General features: G+C 44.6%; 1 protein-coding gene across 1 annotated transcript; it reads left to right on the plus strand.

The window, feature by feature from the left end:
• The first annotated feature begins 1,856 nt into the window (after window positions 1–1,856).
• Window positions 1,857–11,495, plus strand: LOC123771521 (sialidase-like). Its single transcript, XM_045764116.2, has 4 exons — window positions 1,857–1,956; window positions 2,441–2,481; window positions 8,531–8,563; window positions 8,748–11,495. Exons 1-4 carry the CDS (start codon window positions 1,857–1,859, stop codon window positions 11,493–11,495), a joined length of 2,922 nt encoding a protein of 973 aa, XP_045620072.2.
• The last annotated feature ends 1,628 nt before the right edge of the window (window positions 11,496–13,123 follow it).

Genomic DNA, 13,123 nt, shown 5'->3' on the forward strand with positions numbered 1-13,123 from the left:
GGAACGTTGTGGTCTCAAGTCCTGGACAGCGAGAAGTGTGTATTAAGCCGCCCAGAGATGGTGGGCCGTGGGAGTGCCCTGACCAGACTTCGTCTGAGGGAGGAGCGGCCTCGACTAGACAATCTGTGGTAAACACGATTTTTAGCTGGTCTATAGCGATTACTTGTAGTTGGTCGTGTGCCCAGCAACGGTAGCAATGTTTAATGATAAGTTAGACATGTTTTGATAAGGCAGAAGGCCTAAAATAAGAGAGTGGAAAGGAACATCCTGGAGGGCAGAGCGACGTCCGTCTCCTCTGAGCGCTGGCAGGTGACTGAGGGAGCCCAGCTCCTGACGGCGGAGGACCCTCCCAGAGTGAGGACTGCCGGGCAAGGCGGTCATGGACCAGCCCAAAACGAGGGGAGTCCACTCTCACAGTATATAGAGAGCAGATAGATGTTGCAAGCAAACATATTGTGTGGTTATTTTTGTTTATGTGTTTAAGGGGAAACATTTTTATTGGAGTGTCAATGGGTTGCAGGTTTGTCTTTGGGGAAGAAGTTGCTGAGAACTTCGAAGTTGCGCATAGAGGGAGTAGTTGAGACTCCAAGGTAGTGGAGGAGAGGACCTCGAGCTGTGAGGAGAAGCAGTGAAGAGGTGTGTCATGTGCTTCTGTAGAGGTGGTGAAGCACCATAGTTGCTCGAGGAAACTTCATGGTGTAGCAGCCAGGAGAGCTGTGGAGGACCCTAGTAGGTGAAGCACTATAGTTGCCCAAGGAAAACTTCATGGTAGCAGCCTGGAGGAGCTGCAGAGGATCCTGGTAGTTAAACCCGGAAGGACCTGAAGAGATCAGGGTAGTGAACTTCCAGATGTGGAAGGGAAGTTCTGGTTGATTACTTGTAGGGAGTTGATAGTGTTGGTTGTCATTAGCGTGCAAGACGCAGTGAAAGGTGAGTGATTGTTTGTATTCTTGTGCCAAGGAGTGTTTATACTGAAGTATAGAGTTATAGTCGTAGGCTGGATTACTTACACATGTATGTGTTCTAGGACTGATAGGGTGATCGATTGATCATTGTTGTGTATCAAGGAACATTTATACTGATATATATGTTATTGTATTCATATGCTGATTTTCCTTGTACATGCTTATAGATATATATATTCTCTTGCTGATAGTGCAACATTGTATTATAAGGCTTGATCTACTTGAGGAGGTTGGTAATATTAGGTGGTGAATCAGGAGATAGGACACCACTTGGTAAGCAGATGATAGAGTTCTGACAGTGTTGGAGTGTAACCTGACTGAAATAGTATAGAGTGTTGGATTCATTGTTATTATTATTAAATGTGTGTATGTGCTTTGTCCAGTAAATGTATTCAAATTTGCTGGTGTTTGCCCTTGTCTTAGTGAGGCTTCCCAGGAAGTAGTAAAGAAGGAGAGAGAGAGAGAAAGAACCAAGAACCACTGCTGTGGACAGGGTAGGACGGAAAACTAGTAAGTCAAAGGGGATTGAGATCATAGCACATAACGAAAGAGTGGGGAGTCACAGCGGCTCGAGTGGGTGTGTGCATGTGACAACGAGGCTGAGTGTTGGAGCCGCATCCCCTAAACGTGTGACGTTGAGCCCCTCTCCAAGAGCCAGAAGCGCCTAGTGTGATCTCCTAGTGAAGTATAAGCACTCTACCGAGTTGTGGGTTGGGTTGTCCAGAAAGAAGGATCAACAACGACAACACCACCAACCCACAATATAATATTCCCCAGACAAACCTGCAACCCATCGACACGCTTATAAAAATGTTCTTCTACAAACACATAACTGAAATGAATCACACACAATAAATGTTTCACTTGACATCTCCCTGCTTCCCGAATGTCATGAATGTGGACTTCCCCGTTTGGGCTGGTCCATGCTCCGCCTCTCCGGCAGGCGGCTCCTCACTCAGGGAGCTGTCCTCTGCAGCTCCGCCGCCAGCTGGTCAGTTGGCTCCAGGAGGTCAACGGGAGAGGATATGCTGCTTACGTGTTGTGCTTGTTTGTTATTTTTGTTTTGTTTGTTGTGTATTGTGCTTTTCTTGTTATGTTTCATGTTATACATCTTGATGTTTGTTTTGTTGTATACTGTTATGTTGTATAATGTTACTGTGCTTGCTTGTTTTCACATTGTTTTCTCTTTGATGTATGCTCTTGCATTTCTCCTGTTTGTACTTTGTTGTCCTGTGCTGTCGGCCCTTCTGGCCGGTGATTTATTATTTTGTATTTTGTTTTGTTTTTTACTGTACTTTTATTGTTTTTATTTTATTTAAATTGCATGTGTTGCATGTAAAAATAAAAATAACAAATAAAAAAAAAGTCCTCTGGAGAGCTCTGGAGAGCCAAGGAGAGCTCTGGAGAGCCAAGGAGAGCTCTGGTGGCTCTGAGCTGGATTATCGCACAATGACCGCTGTGTAATGTTGTTTTAGAATCAGTTACTCGGAACAAGCTCGAAGTAGCACGGGCTATGGTGAGCCCGTAGTGGACTTACCTGGCACAGGAGCGGGGCTGTAACTGCTGCTGTGTGATAATGGATTGATTATTAATTATAGCAAAGAACATCCAAGCCTAGTATTACAGAAAATAGCAGGCTGTCATTTTTGTAGATGCGTGATGTGGAAAAGTTGACCAGACAGAAGGTGAAGGTCAGATTTGTCAACCTTCTTGGTCATCATCAGTGACGTCATTGAGGTCACTGCTGGCTGCTTATATCATGAATAACAATTAGAGAAACCATCAAAATGCTTCTCCTGTGTTGGCAAATTCGTATCCTTTGTATTGGCGATAAAGCTCGTGGGGAAACAACACTAATCAGAGGCCCACACACACTTCCAAAGGTTACACGACCAAATCTCACATTCACTCCAAATATCTACCCCTACCACTCTACCACCTATCGTGCTACCTCTGGTGGTGGCTTAACCCAACCTGTCCTCTTAAAAAGAACGTCGCTTTTGGCCGTTTGCCCGTATGCCCGAATTTGGACGTAATTTGAAAATGAAAAAAAAAATAAAATAAATTTGGGATTTCTTTTTTCAACAACAGTAAGTTAAGGGTCCTCTGATAGGTTAGGTGGGCAGGAAATTCTCATAAAGTTTCAAAACGTTATGAAAAACGTGAATTTAAAGTGTCCTCTTATAACCTCTGCGCGTAAGGCGGACGACTCAAATAGAAAACGGAACAGAACGTCACTTTTGTGAGTCGATTTCATTTCAAATTACGTCCAAATTTAGCCATATCGCGCATACCAGCCAAAAGTGACGTTCTTTTTAAGAGGACGGGTTGCACCATCGCCGCTGTGCTTCTTGCCGGCTGACCTAACACACAACTCGCGCGGTGAGGAGTGCTCTATAGGACCACATCGCCTGTGCTCACCGTAGCAGTGGATGAGAGTGATCCGGTAACAAAGTACAAGATCAATTTTTTAATCTTATTGGTTCTATGTTGAATGGTCTCTCACGAGGTAATCTCTAAATTACCGTGTAGTCCTCGCATAGCGAAACACCTGTAACAGGTGGCGGTACTAGGACGAGTGGGTGAACATGTGACTCTTTGGGTCTTGGATCACTTTGACCAAAGACTTTGGGTTACTTTGGGCTCGTGTCTCATATGGCACAGTGCCGAGGCTCGTGTCACACCTGGCACAGTGTCGAGGCTCGTGTCACACCTGGCATAGTGTCGAGGCTCGTGTCACACCTGGCACAGTGTCGAGGCTCGTGTCACACCTGGCAAAGTGTCGAGGCTCGTGTCACACCTGGCACAGTGTCGAGGCTCGTGTCACACCTGGCACAGTGTCGAGGCTCGTGTCACACCTGGCACAGTGTCGCACACTGTAGTGTTCAGTGTCGGAGAGAGATCAGCACACTACGTAGTTATATATCGTTATTCCTATATGAAGATGTCCGATTGGCGTCACTATATATTAACTGATTTCACTTGACAACTGTTAACACACAGCGTCTCCACCTGACCGGCAGCAATTTTGAGTAATTGTGAGGTCATGACAGTGTTAAACAAGGCTGGTCTGTTGACCCTCTGTTCTGGTTAGATTTGTATGATCTCAAAAAGAAGACTAAAGAAACTTTCAATATACTTGTGTTGGGTTTACTGAATTAAACTGTTAGCAGTTTTAAACGCATCACTGAATCCTGGTTTATAAAAGATATTGAGACGTTAATGGCAATCATATGTAATCTATGAACATTGGATTAGGATCCCAATGTTCTCCCTGCTTAAGAACTGCGTGAACAAGACCCAGTAAGATCACTAATTGTGGAACACCTGTTAGAGTGAGGCCATCTAATCGTTTCTGGAATTCTTGAGTTGTGTAATGTGGTTATCCCAGCGGAATCATGCCATCAATCACTGAAACCTATTACGTTCATTAGTTTCTTATTAAATGGAGCATCCCATGCAAATTCAATCCCAGCATCCCATATAAATGTAAATGACTACCTCTCAGGCAGCAATCCCGAATAATTATATAACCACAACAAACTCCATAGATGTTAATGATTTAATCCTATCATTTGAAATTAATACAAGTAACATCTGACATCCTAGCTCTAATTTATAAAAAAAATAAGTGTAGTATCTCCTCCCACAACATTACAGTAAACAACCCGAGCTCAGAATCATCCTCAAAAAGATTACAGTATTCCCAGTCTGAGAGACAGATCTTAAAAAATGTCAACAATTATAGACTATTATTAATACTTGAATCTTTATCCTTAATATCTGAAAAGCAAATATACAAACAGGTGTACTCCCAACTAGGTAAACTTAATATACCTGTCATTGCCCAATATGGTTTCAGTGATCTCCCCCCCCCCCCCCCCCACAAAAAAAAGATACTTTAATTTATATACATGACTTGATAAACGCATCTATTGACAAAAATTAATACGCAATAAATTCATTTGTAAACCTTAGTAGCTTTTCAACTCGGTTAACATGACAGTTCACTTGTAAACGATTCGCCCTCAGTTATGAAAAAAAATATTGGATATTGTTGGGAAATAAATCGGCCAATCAAATTGAACTAAGAATTAAGAGTATGCAAATTGAGTGAATTATTTATTGATGTTCATATTCGCAACAAATGGAATTTTAAGTGACATTTACAATATATAGCAAAAATTTTCTACAGCTCTAGGCATTCTCTCATTAATATAATATTACGCCCCTTGCTCTACTTTGATAAAATCGATTATTTACTGTTCATATCTAACCAATGATATCTGAGCCTTTATATCCACATCTCAAAGTGTCTTGCAACATATGATTACTAAACAAAAGTCAGAAATTAGAACAATAACAAACTCCATACCCAGACAGTATTCAGCAGCTTTACTTAAATCTTCGAATATGTTTAATATCAAATCGCTACAAATATTCGCTAGTGTAATTTGCATATACACAACTCCGAGATGCATAACTAATCATGAAATCGTTCCTCGAGGAATGTCATAGAATCCTTTGGCACAACACTAGGAACAAATGCATCATATTCTTGAAGTGCAACTCATCAAATAAACTAAACTTACGCAAATAAAACGTCTTGAACTGCGGATTTACCTCCCTAAGGAGACTGAAAGCTCTCTCACTCACACAATTTAAAAAGACACTAATTAACACCTAATCAACAGTATGTAATCTAATTCTTTCAAGTTCTTTCACAATTTACTCATTACGTGTTTTGCTCTTACTGAATATATTAAGTACTAGATTTGTTTACCGTTTCTGAAACAAGTGATTCTATATTTTTTTTAGACTGTCTTTCAACAAGACTAACTTTTAAAAAAGGGTATTAATTGCGTCAACACATAGTCATTATTCTATCCTAATGTAGCATTATGAGTGGTTCTCGCTCTTAACCTTTATTATCGCTCATTTGCGTGTTTTTATCAGAGATAAACCAAGACAAAAGTAAATAGGGTCAGTGTGAATAAGATTTTGTGGTTATTGAGAGGATTTATTTGTGTTGGTGAACTGAGAGGTACCAGGAGGCACAGACACGACTGCCCTCCTATGGCAGACGACTCTGGAACGTTCCAGAGTCGAGGGACAGAACGTTGTTAGTTACAATTGAAGACGCCACATGTGTGTGAACCTGTCAGCGCAAGGCAAGGGTTAAGACGTTTTGCAAGGAGAAGCAGAGTGGCCCAAGAACTCCACTGACACGCAAGACTTAGCAGGGTCAGCGTCTGCCTCACCTGCAGTGTGTATATGACGGAAATGATGAAGTAACAATTTGGATTGACCCTAAGGAAAAAGTGTGTTATGTCCATGAGCTGATCCAGAAGGACCCTATTCGTGGAGCTTTAGTGCGAAAGCTGTGGGTATTGGCAGCTTTGACGACGTGAGAGAGACCTGACGTGTGGTCCGAGTCTTCTGTGGAGTAGGGATGAATTTTCCGAATGTGTGTCGAAGTTATATCACGTTTTCTAAGACCGAGGAAGGACATCTTGTCTTCAAGCTTGCAACAAACAAATCATGTGAAGTCGTCGGTTGGAGTCGCTGTCAATCCAGTGAAGTCTCAGTAGCACCACGACTGGACTTAGTCTCAGTCCAGAATAAGTATCAGAGTGAATGAATCTCTGATAGCGTTCCAGAGGGTGTTACAGCTAGTTAGCAGACCCCGGGAGCTACACACTGCAGTAGTATAGTGTGTGTGAGGGAAACCCTGAAGGTAAGGGAACTATAGGAAAACGTTACTGACTCCCAACGACCTGAAAGCATCAATATAAAAAAACTATGATTTGTTCAGATCTGAAACCTATGTTTATGGGCAGCACAAAACGTCCACCAGACTGTGCGACACAGTGGTTGCCAGGATCAGGTTGGGTTACCGTTACCTGTGGCAGGTGGCTACAAGTGACAGGTCTCCCAATCCTGAGCACTCCAAGTTCAAACTCTATGAGCAGGGACTGGGACATGATCTCCCACACTACATCACCGAATGCTCAGTTATCAGACCATTCAGACCCGTTGGCATGAGTTAACTGAAGCTTTGCAATTACTTTATTCACTCTCGTGTTCTTGAGGATCTCCTCATATTGCACTCAAAATTTCCGAGTGCAGGTTACTGAACATTTGGTCCTGTATGTCTAACCATCCTGCGAGATGGAGACTTTCAGTATCACTGTTACCTTATTCACTCGCGTTCATGAGATCCTCATAATGCACCTAGAACTTGCCAGCACAGACTACTTACCACATGCTTTTGTATGGCTAATCATCTTGCGTGATGGGGATTTTTAGCATCACGTAGCTAGTTTTTTGATGCGCTGTACTTCTCCTCATGTAGTCTTGGGTAGCTTCACAAATGCTGATGTACCTAAATGTGTTAATAAAATAGTAATGGAACAATTGAATTTTTTAAATAAATAGTGATAAACAACACTATATGGTTCTCTTTGCCTTCAGGGTTCACTCAGTAGTCAAGCATCATAAGTGTTAGCCTAGCATCAGGGAAATTATTATTATTAAGACTAGCTGTCAGTAGGTTCAGTGATTGTAGTCCCAAGGGACTGGTCAAATTTCCCCGTGCTAATCGAACAATAAGTTCCGAGCAGCACGGGCTATGGTGAGCCCGTCGTACTTACCTGGTACAGGAGATGTGCTGTGATGCACCCTAGTAGTATTAGTATAATTGGAGCAAGGCTGAGGTGGTGCAAATTCGCTTCGCAGCAGAGCATATAGCCTGCAATTTGCAGCTGAAGTTGTCGGTACCTCAGTATCGCCAGTGTCGAAACCCTCTGACATTCTCCTCTCTGGTCTGTGGTGTCGTGTTCTGGGGTCTGTAGCGCCGAGCAGGGAGGAAGTTTTCCACTATGAAACTGCTTATACATGCTTTATATATTTCTATTATGAGAATAACATTATTACGATTGTTATTATGATTCTTAATATTATTACAATTACTGTATTATTATTTTACCATTATTATTGTTATTATTAAACTGTCATCCACACTTCCATGGAAATAAATATTTAATTCACCTGGTCTCTATGACACTCGAACAGCGGACCCCACACGTGTGAGGCCGAAGCTCTATCGACCGAGTTATTGAGTAGTCTAATAAGGAAAGATTCCAGAAGCAACTATTGCTGACAAAGTGTAAATTTCTGAAGTCGAAAATGCCAGTTTGGCAGCAGTAGCTGCTTCTGGAATCTTTCCCTATTGGACTACTCAATAGCTCGATAGATAGAGCTTCGGCCTCTTACACGTGTGGTCTGCGGTTCAAGTCTAAGAGTCCAGGTGAACGAAATTGTTATTACTAATATTTTGATGAATAAGAAATTTTGTAGTCCTGCTAGTGTGAGTAATATCTTTATTATATTGTAGCTAGTGTCCTTAATATTAATTTTGCTGTTGCTAGTGTGAGTAATATCTACATTAAACTTTGGCTAGTGGGTATATTAAATATATTGTTACTCCAACACAAGTGAACAAAAATTAAAGGAAATGCTGAAACTTTTCTTTGTGTTCATTTGTAACTCTATTTTTTATACAGGGAATGTTTGTGGTGCTGACTGTTGGCTACGCTGTGAGTCTCGTCGTCTTTGTGGCCGAAATTCGCTGTGATTGACAACAGATTTTGACGACCTGTTCGGAACGTTATGAAGGCATAACAACATAACACAGAGTAAAGGGATTGAAGACTATTCAGCGAACCGAATCAACCGTTTAAGTAAATTAACTAACTATACAATCTTTATGAGAACCGAAAGGAGTCCTTACAACACCGACGCCGAGGGAGTCCTTACAACACCGACGCCGAGGGAGTCCCTACAACACCGACGCCGAGGGAGTCCTTACAACACCGGCGCCGAGGGAGTCCTTACAACACCGACGCCGAGGGAGTCCCTACAACACCGACGCCGAGGGAGTCCTTACAACACCGACGCCGAGGGAGTCCTTACAACACCGACGCCGAGGGAGTCCCTACAACACCGACGTCAAGGGAGTCCCCACAACACCGACGTCAAGGGAGTCCCCACAACACCGACGTCAAGGGAGTGCCCACAACACCGACGCCGAGGGAGTCCCTACAACACCGACGTCAAGGGAGTCTCTACAACACCGACGCCGAGGGAGTCCCCACAACACCGACGTCAAGGGAGTCCCTACAACACCGACGTCAAGGGAGTCCCCACAACACCGACGTCAAGGGAGTGCCCACAACACCGACGTCAAGGGAGTGCCCACAACACCGACGTCAAGGGAGTCCCCACAACACCGACGTCAAGGGAGTCCCCACAACACCGAAGTCAAGGGAGTTCCCACAACACCGACGTCAAGGGAGTCCCCACAACACCGACGTCAAGGGAGTCCCCATAACACCGACGTCAAGGGTGTCCCTACAACACCGATGTCAAGGGAGTCCCTACAACACCGACGTCAAGGGAGTCCCTACAACACCGACGTCAAGGAAGTCCCCACAACACCGACGTCAAGGGTGTCCCTACAACACCGACGTCAAGGGAGTCCCTACAACACCGACGTCAAGGGTGTCCCTACAACACCGACGTCAAGGGTATCCCTACAACACCGACGTCAAGGGAGTCCCCACAACACCGACGTCAAGGGAGTCTCTACAACACCGACGTCAAGGGAGTCCTCACAACACCGAAGTCAAAGGAGGCCCCACAACACCGACGTCAAGGGAGTCCCCACAACACCGACGTCAAGGGAGTCCCTACAACACCGACGTCAAGGGTGTCCCTACAACACCGACGTCAAGGGTATCCCTACAACACCGACGTCAAGGGAGTCCCTACAACACCGACGTCAAGGGAGTCACTACAACACCGACGTCAAGGGAGTCCCCACAACACCGACGTCAAGGGAGTCCCCACAACACCGACGTCAAGGGTGTCCCTACAACACCGACGTCAAGGGAGTCCCTACAACACCGACGTCAAGGGAGTCCCTACAACACCGACGTCAAGGGAGTCCCCACAACACCGACGTCAAGGGTATCCCTACAACACCGACGTCAAGGGAGTCACTACAACACCGACATCAAGGGTGTCCCTACAATACCGACGTCAAGGGAGTCCCTACAACACCGACGTCAAGGGAGTCACTACAACACCGACATCAAGGGTGTCCCTACAATACCGACGTCAAGGGAGTCCCTACAACACCGACGTCAAGGGAGTCACTACAACACCGACATCAAGGGTGTCCCTACAATACCGACGTCAAGGGAGTCCCTACAACACCGACGTCAAGGGAGTGCCCACAACACCGACGTCAAGGGAGTCCCCACAACACCGACGTCAAGGGAGTCCCCACAACACCGACGTCAAGGAAGTCCCCATAACACCGACGTCAAGGGAGTCCCCACAACACCGAAGTCAAGGGAGTCCCCACAACACCGACGTCAAGGGAGTCTCTACAACACCGACGTCAAGGGAGTCCCCACAACACCGAAGTCAAAGGAGGCCCCACAACACCGACGTCAAGGGAGTCCCCACAACACCGACGTCAAGGGAGTCCCCACAACACCGACGTCAAGGGAGTCCCCACAACACCGACGTCAAGGGTGTCCCTACAACACCGACGTCAAGGGAGTCCCTACAACACCGACGTCAAGGGAGTCCCTACAACACCGACGTCAAGGGAGTCCCCACAACACCGACGTCAAGGGTATCCCTACAACACCGACGTCAAGGGAGTCACTACAACACCGACATCAAGGGTGTCCCTACAATACCGACGTCAAGGGAGTCCCTACAACACCGACGTCAAGGGAGTCACTACAACACCGACATCAAGGGTGTCCCTACAATACCGACGTCAAGGGAGTCCCTACAACACCGACGTCAAGGGAGTCACTACAACACCGACATCAAGGGTGTCCCTACAATACCGACGTCAAGGGAGTCCCTACAACACCGACGTCAAGGGAGTCCCCACAACACCGACATCAAGGGTGTCCCTACAATACCGACGTCAAGGGAGTCCCTACAACACCGACGTCAAGGGAGTCCCTACAACACCGACGTCAAGGGAGTCCCTACAACACCGACGTCAAGGGAGTCCCCACAACACCGACGTCAAGGGAGTCCCTACAACACCGACGTCAAGGGAGTCCCCACAACACCGACGTCAAGGGAGTGCCCACAACACCGACGTCAAGGGAGTCCCCACAACACCGACGTCAAGGGAGTCCCCACAACACCGACGTCAAGGAAGTCCCCATAACACCGACGTCAAGGGAGTCCCCACAACACCGAAGTCAAGGGAGTCCCCACAACACCGACGTCAAGGGAGTCTCTACAACACCGACGTCAAGGGAGTCCCCACAACACCGAAGTCAAAGGAGGCCCCACAACACCGACGTCAAGGGAGTCCCCACAACACCGACGTCAAGGGAGTCCCCACAACACCGACGTCAAGGGAGTCCCCACAACACCGACGTCAAGGGAGTCCCCACAACACCGACGTCAAGGGAGTCCCCACAACACTGACGTCAAGGGAGTCCCTACAACTACTGACGCCTGGAAATATTAACAGACAGGTACCAAGAAAATATATTATTTGAAACACAAGACAAATAAACATATTATTTTATTATTTTTTTTTTAATTTTACTTCTGTGTTATTTCTTAAATCCAAATTATACACAAGACTTTATAGACACGTGTTTGACACGCACACCTGCACGGGTGTGTGTGTGTCAAATACATGTGAGGGCTCAAACTGGCGAGTCATATCTAGCTGAAACTGTACATTTTGTGTCCATGAATAGAATTATGAAACTTATAATTTCATCATTAATGGTTTTTGTTTGGTTTAGATATTGGAATATTGGGGCTCAGTTCCCTCAACCTATTATGTCCTTCTCTAACTTTCACCTTACACTTGCATTATTTTGATACGCAAGTAACATTTTTCACAATTAAATAGGTCAAATCTTCTGAAACATTCTTGAGTTTGAAGCCCGCGGATGCTTATGATGTAAACTTTACCTACATCTACCTGTTTTCTCTTAGTACATTTTGCCACATTAATCTGTATGGGAAATAACGGTTGAGTCGGGTTTTCCTTATTTTTTTCATTATGCATAACTATTAAACAATAATAATATTTTACCAATATTGTCAAATATCACAAGGTAAAAACTTGTGTCTTTTGATGAGGTCTCCCTCATCAAACTGATGAGGGAGACCTGTGTCTTCGTCATCAGCTTGAAGGCTGTGACCGTCATATGCTCTTGGTTCACATATGACACATGGGTGAAGCAGGCAGGAAAAGAGACACGACTTGAGCTTAAGCTGCTGCAGACAGGATATTACGTCCACGGTGGGGTTCCGCCTTCGTAACAGAAAATTAACTTGTCTAAGCCTTAATGTTGTTGCTACTCAATAAATGTATTCTAATTTAATATTCATTATTTACCTGATTTTACCCAAAGGCCACTAATACTAGTTGCCTCGACGAGGACAGGAAGCTGGCGGGTTGTCAAAGGTTCCCTATTTGACGTGATGACTTTCTAGCTGGATTTGAAAATTTAAACAAAGTTTCGGCATTTACAGCTTGGGCGGGTAGGCGGTTCCTAGGGTTTATAACACTGTGGTTGAAAACTATCTGTTTTGAGTCTTGTATTGTGGCTTATTGAGATTGAACCGTTGATCCTTGTTTGTGTTACATATGACCTTGTCAAGAAACTGTCTGGATCATCATCCTCCAGTTTGTTCAGCATTTTAAAATTGTCATTGAGATCCGCCCCGTTATGCCTGGTTTACAGCGTTGTTAGCCCTGTGGCCATCAACCGTTCATGGTACAAAAACTGACTTAGTTCTGAAATGACTTGTGTTGCAAGTCATTTCGTATAACTGGTTAGAAATGTTAAAAAAGAGATAAGGAGGGCAAAAAGAAACTATGAAGTTCGCGTATCAGGGCAAGCAAAGACAAATCCTTAAAAAAAATTTCATTCATATCGAACAAAGATTAAGCGAAGGATAAGTCCATTAAAACTGATACAAGTTAGATAGATAACGGATAACGAGGAAGAGATGAGTAGTATTTTTAATCATTAGAGTCATGCAGAGTGCCAGAGACGTGGAAGGTTGCTAATGTGATAAAATTTTAACAA

Source organism: Procambarus clarkii, chromosome 76 (assembly GCF_040958095.1).
Source record: "Procambarus clarkii isolate CNS0578487 chromosome 76, FALCON_Pclarkii_2.0, whole genome shotgun sequence".
Classification (NCBI taxonomy): Eukaryota; Metazoa; Arthropoda; class Malacostraca; order Decapoda; family Cambaridae; genus Procambarus; species Procambarus clarkii.

Bases quoted from the DNA above. Each gene is read 5' to 3' on its own strand.
- LOC123771521 (XM_045764116.2), top strand. From the start codon at position 1,857: ATGAATGTGGACTTCCCCGTTTGGGCTGGTCCATGCTCCGCCTCTCCG. The intron at 1,957-2,440 runs GTCAGTTGGCTC...ATGTTGTTTTAG, and splicing joins TGCAGCTCCGCCGCCAGCTG to AATCAGTTACTCGGAACAAG. The intron at 2,482-8,530 runs GTGAGCCCGTAG...TTTTTTATACAG, and splicing joins TCGAAGTAGCACGGGCTATG to GGAATGTTTGTGGTGCTGAC.